This window comes from Crocodylus porosus, unplaced genomic scaffold (assembly GCF_001723895.1).
Source record: "Crocodylus porosus isolate Cpor-Errol unplaced genomic scaffold, CroPor_comp1, whole genome shotgun sequence".
NCBI lineage: Eukaryota > Metazoa > Chordata > Crocodylia > Crocodylidae > Crocodylus > Crocodylus porosus.
The window spans coordinates 20,146,172-20,163,734 of record NW_017728948.1 but is presented as its reverse complement, the minus strand read 5'-3'; the positions used below and the strand labels follow the sequence as shown (position 1 = coordinate 20,163,734).

Genomic DNA, 17,563 nt, shown 5'->3' with positions numbered 1-17,563 from the left:
GCTGGGTCTGAAACATAAAATTGGTCATAACTGAATCATATAATTAATGTGTGTAAATCAAATTATTCTTTTCGTCTCTCCAAGTAACTCAGATTGCCAGAAGCCTTTATCCTTTAAAGCTAATCAGAATAGACATTGCAACACAGTTTAAAAAAAAATCCCTCTGGTATGGTATTTAGTAACAATAGTTTTTGATCTGGCAGTCCTATAGTAAGCCATGAATAATGCTGTTTTGACTGGATTTCTAAGCAGGGCTTTGCCCTTGAGCTGACAGTTTGAATTACTGAAAACCAGTTTACATTCCAAATTTAGAACCTACTGATGTTCTGATAAGCTTAAAATTAACGCAGGACAGGCAGAAAAGACTGGCTAATTTTCAGTGGGCCTTTTTAGGGTCCTGATGTAACAGGCGTAAGTGTTTTTTTTATTTATAGTGTTAGGAATGGCATACTGAAGGATCTTTTTTTCATTATCAGGCAATTTCATTATTTCATTATCAAAATGAAATATTCATTTTATTATTTCATTATCAAAATGAATTGTATAAAATATTTAATAGTATTTGATACGAATCTGGGTTTTTTGAGGGACCTAATTAGAGAAGGTAAACTGAATATCTATAACAAATTCCACCTGATTAGCTACCTGGTTTCTGCTTCACTTGAATAAAATCAGTTTAACAAACAAAGTAACTCTGCCCTTCTCTGTAAAAATTAACCCAAAGCTCTTAAAATACAGAAGTACTATCTGCGTGGGTATAGTATCCAAAGGCAACATCATGTTGGACGGTATCATTTGTCACAGATTGATTCCCATTTGTGTTGCGCCAAGTTAACTGCTTGTAATTGTTGATCTGAATTAATTCCTGTAAATCAAATTATGATTATGTAAGCACTGGTACTTTTCTGATATTGGTAACATTTTGTATATTTTACCATGTCTAGGAAGCTACACAGTAGAGCCGTGTAGGAAATCGTTGACTGTAGGTGCTATAGAGCTTATGGCCCTTACATGATGACATCTTCCTCTTCTGCTTTATAGGGGAAAAGGGCGCTTATGTTACCACTTTCTACCCCCTCCCAGATGAAAATATCTCTCCTGCCATGACTTTTATATTCAATAATGATTTTTAATATTTCCGAGAGGATGTTCTACAAGAAGACAAACAGAAGAAATGTGATCTCACAGGCACAGCACCGCAGCATGTGACTATTTGGAAATATGGGGCTCCACCATTCCCTGCACCCCTTCCTTACACCACTTTAACCCTGAGGATCTCTTTAGGGTAAAACTTAGAGTTCAAGAAAAATTAAACAAAATGAGAATATATAGTTCCTGACCAGTTTTTTTGCAGCTTCAACAAAACTTCTTAATTTTTTGTTCTCTTTTCTCTGTTTTGCAGAATTTCTTTCTCCCCCCACCCCCCCAAGACTGTTAACTTCCCGGCCCATGGTTCCACCCTTTCTCTCTCCCTCACTGGTTCAGGGTGGAGACTGTGCACAATGCCCTTCCATGTGCAGATCTCTCCCTCTAGCTCCCAGTAGGGTATCCCCAGGCTCACCGTGCCTCTCCCCCACTGGTTCTTTCTCTCTGTTTTCCAGTTGGGCTTCTCCAGGTGTGTCTCACCTGTCCACTTCCAGCTGTCCTCTTCCAGCTTCCAGCTGCAGAAGTTTGGGTCCATCTCACCCCTCTTTGTCTCTCTCACTCTTTCTGACCCTAGGCTGGGGCTCTCTGAGCATGCCCCACCCCTTCGGGTCCTGCTCTCTCTCTCTGGCTCTCAGCAGGGTACTCCCAGGCATACCCTGCCCCTTCACATCTCTCTTTTCTCCCCCAGATTCAAACCAGGGAACCTCGGGTATGCTCCGCCCCTCTGCCTCCATCTCTCCTCTCCAGGATTCAAACTGGGGTCTCAAACTGGCGGTTCCTCTTCCCATGCTGCATGATCCCATCTCGAGCTGGCATGCACCCCCGACATGAGGCTGCTGGCTGTTCCTTTCTTCCTCTGAGTTAAGTACGGAGAGAGACGGCTTGGGTCAGGGGTTTGTTCCCCAGGAATTCCCCAGATCCGATACTGCTCCCTCTCACAGAAATATTTATTTTTCCTGTTTAAAACTTCAGCAGAGACAAACAAACAAAATACCCCGACATTCCATGGAAAAGCTAGATTTCTAAGCAATCCTGTCTTTGAAAACTTCTAGACTTCTGAGCAATCCCCTCCTTGAAAGAGGAGGCTGAGGGGGGACCTGGTGGCTGCCTACAAACTCATCAGGGGAAATCAACAGCAAGGAGGTAGAGCCCTTTTCTCCCCAGCACTACCTGGGATGACGAGGAACAATGATAACAAGCTGATGGAGAATAGGTTTAGATTAGAGAACAGAAGGCAATATTTTACAGTTCGGGTGGCCAAAATCTGGAACCAACTTCCCAGGGAAGCGATCCTTGCCCCTACCTTGGGCAAATTCAAGAGGAGGTTGGATGATTACATGTCTGGGGTCTTGTGAACCCAGCATTCATTCCTACCTCTGGCAGGGGGTCAGGCTAGATGATCTCTTCAGATCCCTTCTGACCCTAGCTACTTTGAAACTATGAAACTTCAAAACCAAAAAAAGGGAACTAAGCATCATAAACAAAAAAACAAAAGTGCAGGGGGGGAAAACCAGCTGAATAATGGAAACTTCCAACCAAAAACCGCTGGTTCCCACCCCCCCACCCTTTTTGGTTTTTTAGAATGCTGATGGACAAATAAATAATAATATTTTTTGAATGAGGAAGGCAGATGCTTTATGAAAAAACCCATTATGCTTTACTGAAAACCCATTTTTTCCATTTGGAAAAAAAAAGTTTTGGTGATAAATATTTAACCAGCTACATTCTGCCAGGTGTATGCCATCAGGCTCTGTAGAGTTTAACTCCATGTACCATACCATGTTGAATGCTACGATCAAAGCCACACACACCTTGAAGTTGTCTCTCAAGATCTCTATATTCACCTTTAATGGCTGGCATCAGATGTTTCTGAAAGTAGCTGGTTGGGCTATGCGCTACTGAATCAACTTGTGCCAAAGGCTTTTTCATTACTAGAAATTTTGCAACCCATCTGGTACTATTTCCCTTCGGCTGCTCCAATGACAGGGAGCAGAGGCTGTGCTGAGGAAGAACAGCAGTCTTCCACATGGGCAGTAACAGCTGCCTAGAGCAGATAGGCCAGCCATTAGCAAATTGTGGATGAGATTGGATCAAACTAAGGGAATTGGTGTGCCCCTAGAAAAAACCAGATGGAACTGGACCTTTTCAGGCTGGATCTAATCCCTTTGTAGGTCTGCTGTAGACCGTGGGCTGTAGGCAGCTGATCTCTGCATTAAAATGTTTGCAGCTTTTGACTCTTACAACGTATTGTTCCTGGCTCTCTGGAAATTTAGGCAAGTACTATGTGTTATTTATATTACATGTTTGAATGGTTTTCTTTGCAACCATAATGACCACATTTTTCTAAGATGAAATCAGATACTTTGGAGGTCAGTTCTGAGGTCTGTCAATGACCCATTAAGCCAAATGAGAGCTCTCTATGCTTTGGAAAATGAATGCTCTCTTTTAGTATAACTGAAACTGAAAACTAATCCTGATGGCATAAAGGCTACACTTTTATCAGTGAGCCTGAAGGGAGCATCACTTTGGTCAAGCTAAGGTAAATTAGTGTCAGCTGGATGTTGTTCTTTACATATTCTACAGGCTATAATACTGTAACATATTATGTATACACACCAAAGGTGTATTCATTATTTTACACACAAATATTTGGTTTACTTATTAAGCTTAATTAATTTAGTACATTGTTTTCATGTTAAGAGGATCAAATCTATGCTTATTGGCTCTGTGTAATTAAAGAAGGGTGGTTTTGTTGGCAGTGTTCAAGAAAAGTGTCTAAACCAAAAAAAACAAACAAAAGAAAGCTAGTTTTACTGGTCAATCTAAAATAGATACTTCGATTCACATCCATATCTGTTCAAATGAAATGTTAAAAGGTGGGAGGAGCTTCTGGGATGAGACTTTATACTTTAAATGTCAGTTCAATCCATATTAAAACAGATCAGTCACAAATTTTGGCATTAAAGGGTTACAGTGGAAGTGAAAACAGACAGTACAGATATAAACTTTATTTTACTTAGGAGGAACTAAGTTGTCAGGAGACTTCTAGTAATTTTGGGATGTTCAAAGGAGTTTGAAAAGGCTAACAATATTAACAAACATTTCCAACTGCGCTTTTAAAACCATAGGTGATAAATTATGGATACAAGAGTTTATTTTAAAGTGCCCTGAAAAGCAATCTTTGCATTATTGATGATGATTGGTATCTCTAGTTGAGTCTTGGAAAATTTCAGCTCCTGAAGTTTCTGCTAGTTCTCTGCCCAGCTGCATGGGGTCCAGTTAAAAACTAACATATTCAACAAACGTCTTCCTTTTTCAATGAAAAGCAGCTACTGAAGTGATATCATGGTTGATTTGGTATGCTGTGAATATTTGCAGAAATAGAATTGGTCTTCCCAGTGAAAATGGTGGAGGATTCTCCCCTCTATTCATATGCACCCTTAAAAAGCTATTCCATCATTAAACTGTCTTGTCGTGCGTGGTATGTTGTCCTCAGTATACCAGAATATATTCTGTGTTAGATTAATTTCACAGCAGAAGTAAGACTTTTTTCTTGTTTAAGGCTCAATAATTTCCTGACTTGACTTATCACTTTCTCTCACATCACATAATTCTACCCATTTATTTCAGACACAGCCATGCTGCAAATAACATCTTTCTGCCATAATATTCTCTGTTTCTTAAAGACCAGATTATGGCTTTTCTGCAAGACTTCTATATATGGGGCAGCACATAGCTTGAACCATCCTAGAAGCAGTATATGAGAGGAACTGTGTTTTTATTTTCCCCTTTGCCTCAGGGTGGGGGAAGTGGGGGGAGATATTAATTTGCATTTGGCATATGACTGTGGCTAGCCAGCACATGATGGGATGGAGCCAGGGGTCCAGCTATTCCCTAAATTTCTGCTGGGAGGAGATAGCCTCAGCCTGTGCACACACAGCTCCAAGTGACAATTTATTCTTGAATGTTTCAGGATTCTGTACATGGCAGAAGGGTGGTAACAGATTTGTCATCTACACTTATAAGGAGCTCAACTCCTTCACTTACCACCTTCACCTGTTTTCCTCTCCAAACCATTGTATTGCATCCTAAACTTGGCCTCCTGCAAGTGACTTTAAAAAACCTGTATCGAGGGCATGATTTCTGGGCTGGCCCTCAGCACAGGGTGAACACCACCCATTTACAATAGCTCTAATAGAGCTTAGTCATGACTCATTGGATCCTGGGTCTTGTGTAGAGCTGAAGACTGACTGGATTCAGGGGAGTTTAGGAAGGAATTCTGAATCAGGGAGGTAGACCTCTTGTAGAGGTCCTCATGTGTTACCCACTGGCTATGTGAGCGGCCTTGCTGACTTTTGCAGAAGGACCTGAGCCCACCCTTTCTAGCTTCTTCCTCACCTTGAGGGTGTCGAGAGAGAGAAGGCCATGTTGCTGTTTCTGATTGATGTCAAGCCCAGAAAAAATTTCCCTTTTGTATGCACCCCTGGACAAGCCACTTAGAATCTGACCCCTAATCTTTCCTCATAAATCAGTCTTATCAGTGCCATTAATTAAAGTGATGTAAGTTCAACAGAGTGTATAACCCTTTTGCATTTTATTGTTAATAATGACCAAAAGCCTGATTTATTCCAAGTAATTTAATGGCTTAAAAAGACTGATGATATCCAGATTGTACTTTGTCACTCAGTTTATCTGCTTAGATTCTGCTCAACATGTTTTTAAGTCATATCTACTTTCCATATGGAGTCCTGTTTGTTTGTTTTTTTAACCTGCATGCACAATGCAGAGCTAATGTGACTATGAGCATGTGTTCTGGATTCAGTTTTGCTTTGTGACAACAAAACTTTTACCTAAGTTTCCATGCAGAATCTTTCTTACTAATGATTATAATAGCCAGGAAGAGCATAGATTCATTTTTCTAATCCTAGATTGAGACGGAAGCCCTGAGGATTAGAAAATCATCTTCTGACTGAGTGAATCTGATACTGGAAGCATTCAGACAGAGCCAGGCTGGATCACTATTATACCTTGTCTAAGTTAAACTACACAGTGATGAGTTCTGACTGAATTTTATTCAAAGATTTCTTCCTGAAAATTAATCTTCATTCTTAAATTCATTTGTTCAAGTTGAAATTGTTTCCAGTGAATATACCTAAAAAAAAAATATATTGATTAGCTATGGGAATTGTGCATCAGGTTTACAATATTTATAATATGGAAATAATCCCAAATATTTGTTAGCTGTGAATCTGACCCTAGGGTCCTTAATGCCAAATCTAGTTAAAAAAAGATGTGCTATTTATTCAGCATGGCAGATGTGTGCACTTGTGTATCAAATGTGTGATTAAAATGGATTAAATTAGGATTCTATCAATAAGAACCCATTTGGTCAGGAGTTGCACGTATATTCTGTTCCTTTCTCCAGTTGAAATTAGTATATACTAGGTATGAATGTTGTAAAGATGGGGATTCTACTAAGAAAAGATAAAGACAGATATAATGCGAAGAACAGAAAATGTGTCGTTTCCATAAAAATTATAAATGGGTTTTATTTTAAATTGCCAAATAAGAAGCCTGGAAAAATGTATGAAATCCTTCTGTTTTTTCCATCTGTGTAATTACTATTCTGTAGTTGACCCAACATAACTTGATTATATTATGTTTACAGGGCTGTTGCTGGAGTTGATGGAGATCCTGATTTGGTTCATATGGAAATTCAAGACCCCAGTGGAGGTATGCAAATGACAGTGTTAGCAATGGTGTCCTAATATATTGTTGATTCTTTTTATTTTAAAGAATACTTTTTATAGACACTTAAAACTGGTGGGAAGATACATTTTCCACATCTCAGATTCTTGCTGTGTTTATCTGTATTCTCCAAAGCTGTCCTGTTATATAGAAATGTAGTATAATTTAAAATTTACTTGTTTTCCACTCTGAGGCAAATTGAAGTCAAGATGATATGCTCCAGTGAAAAAGTCCATTAATAGTGCAATTTGTTCTGGCACTTAAACATTGAACATTTTTTCCTGATTTGCAAATAGAGCTGGCAGTGCAATGTAGTGCTGGGTGAGTGTCTGTTAGAATGAATCCCTGCATATGTCATTTCTACTAAACTAACCATCTTTCCCCAGAAATTGCTTGTGTTGCAAATTCAGCATAATTTGTTTGGGGTTTTTAAATATAGATTAGCAGCCAGAACATGTTATACCAAGTGGATACCACAATCACAAAGTTTAGGTGACTCTTCTTAGGAATTACATCCAGGAAAGGTTATTTAATTCCTTAAATGATCATCCTACATACAATTATAATTGTTAAAGAGGTAGAGCCTGAATTTCCAAAATGCACTTCTCTGCCTATTTTGCCAGATGCCTAAGCATATGTGGCCTCCTGGACTAAAAAGTATGCTTCTTACCTCAGGAAAGTGAACTTATTTCATCTGGGAAGGTGCATAATTTCTCAGTTCTCTCAAAAGGCAGCCTTATGTGCATCTAGAGCAAGGGTGGGCAAAAATATGGCCCGTAGGACACATCCATCCCACCAACTGATTGGATCTGGTCCATGGGCCGGTGCCAAACAGTTGATTGGAACTGGCCCGGAGCTGCTCCCACAGCGTTCCACATGGGCCTGAGCCCTGCCTGCCCACACCGTGCTCCCACCTGCAGTCTCTGGCCCCAGCCGGTGTGTACAGCCTCCCAGCAGGGCTGCTCCCAGTGTGGTACTGCTCAGCTCTGCCTGCCTCCAGCAGCTCCTTCTCCCCCTGCCTCTGCAGTTAGGGTTACCATATTTCCAGGTCCAAAAAAGAGGACACCTGTGGGGTGGCAAGGGGAATATGATAATGGGGGACAGTGGCATGCCAGTGCCCCACTCCTGCCCATTCCTGCCCATTCTGCTGCCCCTCACTGACCCACTGACCCTAGCCCTGCCAGTGCTCCTCTCTCCCAAACTGCAGTACCCTGCCCCCAACCCCTTGTTGGTGCCCCTCTCTCCTGACCTGCAGCCCCCTGGTGCTGCCAGTGCCCTGCACACCCACAGTCACTCATCCCATCCCCCGGGCCCCTCACTCCTGATCCACAGCCCCCTTTGCCCCTCCCACAGCTGCCAGTGCCCCTCACTCCCAACCTGCAGCCCCTTGTCCTGCCGCCTAGCCCTGCTGATGCCCCTCACTCCCGACCTGCAGATCCCTGCCCACCCAGCCTTGCTGCACAAGCAGCTCCCCATTGTGCATGCACCCTCTCTCTCTACCTGGTTGCCGGAGTCCACATGGGGAGCATATGACCCGCAGCAAACCATCACCTTGCCCACTGTTCCCAGCCCCAAGCAGCCAGCCTAGGAGAGCAGAAAACCCAGACATTATTTCAGAAACCCACCCAGAGACAGCATAGGGGGTCCAAAAAAGAGGACATGTCTGGAAAACCCAGATGTATGGTAACCCTACCCTTGCTACGCCGCCCAGGGCAGGGGAAGCTGCAGCCGGGTGGCTCCTGTTTCAGTGCATGGGGCTCCAGCTCTCTCTCCTGGTCACCTTCCACCCCCACTCCATCTGCCTGGCACAATGAGCAGCCACCTGCAGGCGGCTGAGTAGGTGAAAGGCAGCCAAGAATGATGACTAGTGAATCCATATAGCAGAAAATTCATTTGTTCCCCCCAAACCTACTGTATCTTACAACTCTTCTGTGTGGTGACATTACTACTTCTTAAGATACTGGCATAAACCTTAAAAGGACCCTAGCAAAGCCTCTTTTTTCCTTCAGGAGAATAATTCCAGTTACTTCTAGGGCTCTCCACAGTTTTTAAAAAAAAGGCATCATTTGCCCCTTTATTTTGCTTGGTTTAAATTAGACATGAGCTATGCTGGGCAGTTCAGTTAATACCTCTGTATGCATTCAGGAAGAAGGTAGAGCAGGGTGGCACCTTAGAGATTTAACAAATTCAGAGGCACATGAGCTTTCATGCTCATGATGCCATAGCCTATGATAAAGTAGGTAGCTCATGAAAGTTCATGCCTCTCTAACCCAATTAATTTCTAGGGTATTACCTTGCCCTACCTTCTGCTTGACTTCAGACTAACTTGGCTAACCTCCTCTCTATACATGCATGCAGACATGACAATGATAGTAGCCATTTTCAAAATTCATATCCACATGTGGATTTTGAATTTGAAAACCCCAAAGTTAGGGACAGACATTCAAAAAGCCCGAGACTGAATTGATCCAATCTTTACAAATTAATCTAACCTGCCTAGATTGAACCAATTTGCAAGTGAACAGACATTCCCTCTGGACTGAGGAAATGTGGGCACATGCCAGCAGTGGCTCAGGCCTGGAGCCGGAGGGCACTAGAGCAGCCCCCAGCTGCAGAGAAGCTGCAGTAGCCTGAAGTGAACTGGCCAAGCAGGGGGTTTAATTCCTGCCTCCATGTCCCACAGATCCAAGGGGGATCCACCTGGTGCATCCCCTCACTGCCACAGCAGCCCCTGGGGGACTGACTCTGGCCGCCACCAATTGCTCTCTGCACAGGGTGAGCAGCAAAATAACCCCCTCCTCCCTGTCTGCTCACCTAAGGGAGCCATGCCAGCTGTGCCCCCACCCTTGTGCAGGGCAAGCAGTGGCGGTGCTAGGTGGGGCTTGGGGAGCTATGAAGCCTGAGTCTGAATTGATTCAGTCTTTGCAGGTTAGTCTAACCTGCAGAGAGTGAACCGGTTTGTAAGTGGATAGGTGTTTGGCACACGCCTGCAGTGGCTAAAGCCAGAAGCCTGGGGGTGCTAGAGTAGCCCTCCCTTCCACAGGGAAGCTGAGCTGGGGGGTGGGGGCATGGCCAGGCCCTAGCAGGCCCACCCCAGTGGCTCACTGACAGCCAGGATTCCTGGGACACAGGGCTGCTCAGCCTCGGAGGGGAACTCTTCCCCCTCCTTCCTCTCCCCCCCCACCACAGGGCCAGGAGGGGGGCCCTGTTCGGTGCTGCCGGGTTCTTCTCCCTCCTCCTGTCCCCACCCTGAAGTGGAGTGGAAGCGGGGGGCTCTGTGAGGCTGCCTGGCCCCAGAGGTGGACTCTTCCCCCTGCTTCTCCCCCATTGCTGCAGGGAGGGGAGGGAAGTCTCTATGGGATGCTGCCCGGCCCCAGCGGGGCACACTTCCACCCACTCTTCTGCCCACCCCCCGTACCAGGGCAGGGGGAGGCTCTGTTCCATGCTGGGAGGAATTCTTCCCCCTCTTCTTCCTTCCTTCAGAAGGGCAGCAGGAGTACAGAGCTCAGCTGGGCAGGGTGTGGCTGTGGGGGGTATGGTGGAGGGTGGGGGGTGTAGGGACCCTCACACTCCCCCTATCACATGCAGCCCCTGCCCCACTGCCTGGCAGCAGCAGCAGGCAGGGAGATCAGGGTGCTCATGCCCAGCACCGGCACGTCTCCAGCCAGTGCTGCGGGCGGGGAGGGAATGGAGCCTGCCTTATCCCCACAGCTCTGCTTCCTGAGCCTGCAGCTCCAGCACTTGCAGTGGGAGAAGCGCTGCATTGGAGCCAGCTGCATCCCCTGCTCCCTGCCTGCAGGTCCCAGCGGTGTGCTGGGATTGAAGAGTCCTGCCCCCTGCTTCCCAGTGGAATCCAGTGCGGGGTTTCCCCTCTGTGAGTGTGGGTGCTGTGGAGCCTCGGGGATAGAAGTGGCTGGGCAGGTTGTATCCTACAGCATTTAATAAAGAATTATAAGACTCATACAGCATATGGAATTAGAAGAATTCTACAGCATTTAATATGGAATTATACAATCTCATCAGAAGTTTGAAAGTGACCTTCATAATTCTAGAGCAGGGATATTTCATCCATTACGCAGGCCTTATTCTTCTAATTTACTCAGTCTTACATTAGAGGAACTCCTTCGCTATCATTAACAGTATTTTAAATTTCCACTGCTGATAATAAATTTGGCCTCATATGCAGGTCAAGCAAGGACAGAAGCTCTTTTCCTGGCCTTCACTTACGTATGCCTCTACAGTAACCAGTGAACAATTAGTTGTTAAGTTCTTTGGGCCTCAGTTTCCCTGCCTCTGCAATGAGAAGAGTACCTGCCTATTTCTCAGGAATGGAGTGAGGATTAAGAGATTAAAATTTTATAGGAGGGTTAAGTTTAATTATTCTCAACTGAATATAAGGGTGATATTTCTTCCATAAGAACAGGATTTCAAAATGTTTGCTTCGTTTATTTTGAAAAGCCTATAAATATGTCTCTCTCTCCATCTTCAGGTTATTGTTATATCACCTGTCAAATTCAGAATTGTTCTGATAAAACAATGACAGTCTTGTTTACTGGCAGCATTGACCAGGATTCCCTGACTGTGCAAGATGACTACATATTCCTTCAGGTAATGTCCCCTACTGAAGAGGCAATTCCAACTTCAACTCAGAAATTGTGATGTTTTAAATCCTACAAGAAAACAGTGGAATGAGGTCCCAAAGAATTACATTGTAAACATAGCTTATGAATCTTGATATAATTCCTGGCATTCCGCAGCAATCCTATCCAAAACAGTGTGTTTGAGCTACAACAAACCATGTTCTTGTATCTCCTTAGAACCTGATGTAATTACATGCCGTTTCATTTCTCAAGTATTAATTTGGATAGTACGGGCACCTATACAGGTGCATTCTACTTAGAACGCATTGGATCAGACTTAATCAATTCTGCTGGAGTGTCCTAATTAGCATGCTCCAGCAGCCTTAGAGTCACATGTATTCAGCATCCCCATGCTTCCAAATGGTGGGGTGGAGGGGGTGGGGAGTGTTTGTCACAGGCCAGCTGGGTATTGTGAGTCTATCAATTTAGTTGCAGGCTGACCAAGTACTGCAACTTATATTAGACACTGGGTTTTTTGGTTTGGGATCGAGGAGGTGATGTTGGGAGGAAAGCAATGACAAGTTTAACTTATAAAAAAGAATCAATTTTACTTATAATAACAAAAAATATAGTTTAAACATATAACAGTTAATAAAAAGGTTAAGCTAATAAACAGACAACACAACAATACAAGTTAAAATTGTCGGTGATAATAAAAACAAACAGAGAAATCAACCAAGAGTTCCCACTTGGTTAGTAACTTATTGATAGTCCCTCAGTGTCAGGTACACGTCAAGTTGATTCAGCCAAGTCAGGCGTCCCCGATCCATGCTGCTGGAGGGCAATACCGGGGGAAGGTCCCTCATTCAGGATCTGGTCCTCGCTTACACAGGGAGTAAGAGATCTGGGGGCATGGGACAGCAATGACTCTTCTGTTCCATCCTTTATGTGGGTCACTTAACATGCGTGTTCTTTTATATCTTGTCTATGTTAATCTGTTGGCTATACAGCCATTTATAATCTTATTCTATAGCTGTTATCCTACAGGGTTAAAAGGTGTTAGAAATTATTATAATAAGTTACTGCCTAAGCTTGGGTTTACCCAATAAGCAAATGACACCACATCACTTTGGAGTCTGAGATTAACATGTCCCCACCCAAGTTCAACCCACTATGTTAATTATACCTTGTGGTTAGGTCCGTTAATTTTACTGACTCTAAGCACAAATTATTAAATCAGCTAGGTTTGCAGTTTTATTCTTTAGTTCTGCTTTTTAAAACTCACGCTGTCTCAAGATTAGTGCAAACAGCTATATATAATTCTTTCGGGTTATACTCCAGACAGACAGGAAACAGTTTCATAAGCTCTATTTCAGATATCTTCAAAAAGCATTTTCTTTTTGCTATAAGTTGCTTGTTAAGCCTTTTGGTTCTGGCCATCACAGGCGCTTTAACTAAAGCTCGTTGAACAAACTTTAGTTATAGGGCCCCCTCTGCCATTTTGAAGTGTGGGGTGCTGAATACATGAGATGCTCAAAGTGCTTTACTTAAAGTGCTCCCAAGAGCCACTTTAATTAAAGCTCTCCACCCCTTTCCCCCAAATTCCTGTAAAGAATTTGGCTCTATGGGCCAAATTTTATTCCATTAACACTCTGGTAAATTAGTCAGAATTTAGCCTTGGGGCAGTTCCTTAGGCTCTATTTTGTCTTTCTTTCACTACATCCTTAGCACAAATTGGCCAGAAAGCTACCCAAGGAAATCTTTGGATATCTAAAAGTCAGTGTGGCCAACTCTTCCATCACCTGTTTCTGGCACAGATGGATATTGACAATGATGCTGAAGCAAGCAGCACCACAGCCAGTCCTCAGTCAGTAGAATGATTGCTGTATCTCTCTGGAACCACTTCAGCAAGTTAGAGCAGCACCTAAAATCTTCATAGGACAATTTTTGTATCTTGTTCCCTATTTGGACATGCAGTGAAAAGCCACAGTTTGGTCCTTACTTATAAGTTGGGTGTTTATTGCAAGGTATGTGTTTTGTCTCCTTAAGGTAAGCAATTTTGTGTTTTCTAAAATGGTGACAGCGGCCCTCTCTACTCCACTGCTTTGACGTGCATTAGATTAGCTTTTTCACAGCTTTTATGACTTGTTCCTTTCCAAGGGATTTGCAAATTAACACAGAGCATAGCAGTCTGGAGGTTCATGTGGCATGAAACATTTAGCACTACAAACAAGGTGCAAAATAGATTTGGAAATGAAATTTTGAATTATAATGGGCATTTTGCATCCCATGCCCAGCACTGGCAGGTGCCATTTTGCTCAAAGGTGATATTACTTTTGCCTCCCAACAGGCACATCTTAAAATCCATTTCAGCGTTTGTAGATGGTGAGAAATGCTTCTCACCTTGTGAACCTCCAAACTACTGTGATCAGCAAAACAGATTTATTTTCAAGTATCTATGTTCTGTTAAGACATTCTGCATAGTTGTAGGCAGTATTATTGTCTTGTTCTGCTACCAGGCTCAGGAAGCAGAGGTATAGTAACACAGCTTCATGTCTGGGACAGAACTGGTTCCTGCCATGCTGATTGAGGTGGTACGATCAGCCACCACTGTGGTAATGGTTGCTATTGTGTCTCCCAACAAAGGTGGCACCTGGGGCTTCTGCCCCAGCCACTTCCCCTCAGTTACACTACTGTTGCAGAGACTCATAACATAAAAATGATTTGGAAACTTGCACATAACGAATGGCAAGAGAAGACTTCTACCAATAGAGTTCAGATCTTAACTATTTACTGTCATTGCACTGTGAATATGACCCTTAATGGTGCTAGTAGAAGAGAAGTGCACATACTCTACAGGAGAGGTTGGTAAGCCTCTTCACTTTTCCCTTTCGCAGAGTAGATTCAAAATGACTACACAATGAGTAATGGGGCATCAGATATCAATATAGATGCAAATAGCTAAAGTGCCTTAACACGCATATAGACACACTAAAACACATTAACTCTGTGCATGTTGACTGACTTGGGACTAACTTTAGTCCCAAGTCAGTCTGTGTACCGTGTTAATGTGCATTAGCATGTGCATGTGTGGACACACCTAAGTCTCCTTAATGTGCATTAGGCAAATGCGCATTAATTTTAGGCATGCGTAAAAGCACATGTAGATACGCCTAGTAAGGAGCATTGTTGACGTCCTGGTGGATGGGGAGACACTTGTTTTCCTTAATTCACTGGACTTCCTGTAGAGTTGCTACCTCACAATGAATGGGTGGAGAAGTGATGTGTGACAGCATGGGCAGCCAAGGTGTTTGAGCTGACTTGAGGGTTCCCACAATGCACCGCATTGCAGAATTCAGTTGGATGTCAACAAGTCAAGTGTGACTGCTTCTGGGTGATACTGGTGCACAGTACATGGCTACGGAGTATGCAAGGGCCAGTACTGATGTCCATAATACTGATGCTCCCCAGCTTGTGTTTGCCAGTTTCTGGACCAAACTGAGATAGCTGGGGAAGGAATGGGGAGGGACATGGTTTCCTGGGGCCGCCAGCCAATCTGCTCTGACCTGTGCCCTTGGGTACTGTCACCTGTCTTTAGGCAGACTGGGGAGCCTGCAGACAAGCACCCCCTGGGTGCCCTTTGCAATGCAGTCTGTCTGCATAGAAAGCAGATGGCCTTTGAATGCTTTTCCATTGTAGAAATGATAGGATTTTTAACTGCTCAAACTAAGCTACTGAATTTCCACTGGTTTATTTGAATGCTTGTGTACAGTTCTGGACTCCCATTGTCTTCTCATTCCCTTCTCTTCCCTTCCTTCCTGTCTCATGGTTCCCTATTGGAAAGAGGATCAGTGCTGCAGTTCACCCTGGATCAAAGTGCTGAAGTGGAAGCACGTAAAGACAAGTTCATAGATTCATAGATGCTAGAAGCAGAAAGGACCTTAGTGGATCATCAAGTCCAACCCCCTGCCCATGGCAGAAAAAAGTGCTGGGGTCATGTGACCCCAGCCATGTGAATAGTTTTCCTATTCCCTGCTGCCCCCCCTCCCCGCCCTCCCCCAGTGAGTTTGTATACCATGCCTAGCACTGGCAGGTGCCATTTTGCTCAAAGGTGATATTACTTTTGCCTCCTAACAGGCACATCTTAAAATCCATTTCAACATTTGTAGATGGCGAGAAATGCTTCTCACTTTGTGAACCTCCCAAGTACTGTCATCAGCAAAACAGATTTATTTTCAAGTATCTATGTTCTGTTAAGACATTCTACATAGTTGTAGGCAGTATTATTGCTATAAGACCCCCCCTCAGCCTTCTCTTCTGGAGGCTGGAAAGGTCCAGATCCCTCAGCCTTTCCTCACAGGGCCCTGCAGGCCTCTAACCATACAAATGGCCCTCCTCTGAACCCTCATGGTTGTCCACATCCCTCTTGAATTGCATTGCCCAAAATTAGATGCGGTACTCCAGCATACTCCTCTGAATGAGGAAGCCATTGAATTCTCTTTAATTGCTTGAACTAGAGATTTTCAGAGGTTTCCCCAGCTTTTGGTTTCTCCATGGTACTTACCACAAGACAAAAGAACCCAGTCTCACTTTTATTTATTTATTACTGTTGGATGTGACAGATAAGACTGACATTTACAAATAAAAAATGGGGGAGGTTTGCTTTAATCCATCAATTTGAAAATCAGATTTCTAAAGACATCACATTTGTTTTGCTAGAAAGAAGAAAATTGGCATGAAAAAGGCATAGAAAGGACTCCAGTGTTACGTTCTTTGATACGTGTAAAATATTCAAGCGGGTAGATCTGCCGTCATGCATCAGCACTATTTTTACCAAGCAAAGGTCAAATTTGCATGTTTCAGTGCACGTTGTCTTTTCAATCAGTTTATTTTTGAAACACACAGCTCTTTGAGTATGTGATGCCCTATAACCAAATTCTGGGCTTCTAAATCAATTTTCACTCTTGCAAATGCCAGTAGATTTTAATAGTCATTTTGCCTATGTAACCCCCCTCCCCCTCCCACTCACACACACACTTTATACTCCTAAACATGTGCTTTGTCATTTATTTATTATTTTACATATAACTTATCTAATGGGGCTGGTATATGTTAAGCCTTTCCTTCATAAATGACACTGACTTGATGGTGGTCTTTCTTTTAACCCTCACTTGACATTATTTCCAGTCTTTACCTCTTCTTTTGCTCCATGGTGGCTTATTTGAGACAGCTGAGTTAGAGATGGCTGGGTGGTAAAAGGGTTCACTAAATGTTAGCCTTTTATGCAAGCTTCTGCTACTGCATCATAAAGTATCTTCCATCTTAGTCAAGCTTCATTTGGCTGCTTGAACGAGACATTACGTTTTCTGGGAAATAAGAAAACTAAAATCATGTTGCTGCCACAATTATGGTGTGCACTTCTCTACAAAAGGAGGAGGTAACATTTGAGAGAGAAAAAGGATTTAAACAATTTTTCAGTAAAAGGGATTGTGCTTAATAAAGGGTCCCAGTCTTCTCTGGATGAATATCTCATCTTTTGTGGAGCTGGAGAAAAGCACAAGACAAGAGGATGTAGATTAGGCATATTTTTTAATTAAAAGCAGGAATTTTATGCTTTTGGGACTCCTGCTTCACAAATTGACTTGTGTGGCATGGTGATAAAACAGAAAACAGATTTGTGTATTTCAAGTTAATTTTTTAGATAAGTCTTTTGCTGTTATTTTATAAAGCAGCTACTTTTTGTGGCTGTTATCTTGAGGGGGAAGACAGGGTATCAGCTAGCATTCCAGGAAAGTATTTTGGAAAATGTGAAATATTATTAAACATTGATCTCTCTGATATTGCAGTGTATGGGAGCTCCTCAGGCTTCAGTGGAGCTATGCCAGTTTACACCAACAAAAAAATATGTCCCTAAACCCATAATAATTTGAAGTTCTGAAAGTACACTCTGTCACCACAGTGTGTTAGTCTTTTCTTAACTCAGCAGTTATATACAACTATTTTGTATTATTATGCTAGTGTCTGCTTGGAAAGGCTTTCACTTACCATTGTGTTTGGTATAGCACAAGGCAGGGAAACAGTATTAAATC

The 17,563-nt window shown here is 43.0% G+C and overlaps 1 protein-coding gene across 6 annotated transcripts in view; it reads left to right on the top strand.

Moving 5' to 3' along the window:
• SORCS2 (sortilin related VPS10 domain containing receptor 2) overlaps positions 1-17,563 on the top strand; it is a 940,675-nt gene that overhangs the window by 756,673 nt on the left and 166,439 nt on the right. For all 6 annotated transcript variants that reach the window (XM_019553064.1, XM_019553063.1, XM_019553062.1 and 3 more), the window contains exons 6-7: positions 6,815-6,879; positions 11,384-11,502. In XM_019553064.1, coding sequence (XP_019408609.1) covers positions 6,815-6,879; positions 11,384-11,502 — 184 coding nt within the window. The remainder of the gene's footprint in view (positions 1-6,814; positions 6,880-11,383; positions 11,503-17,563) is intronic.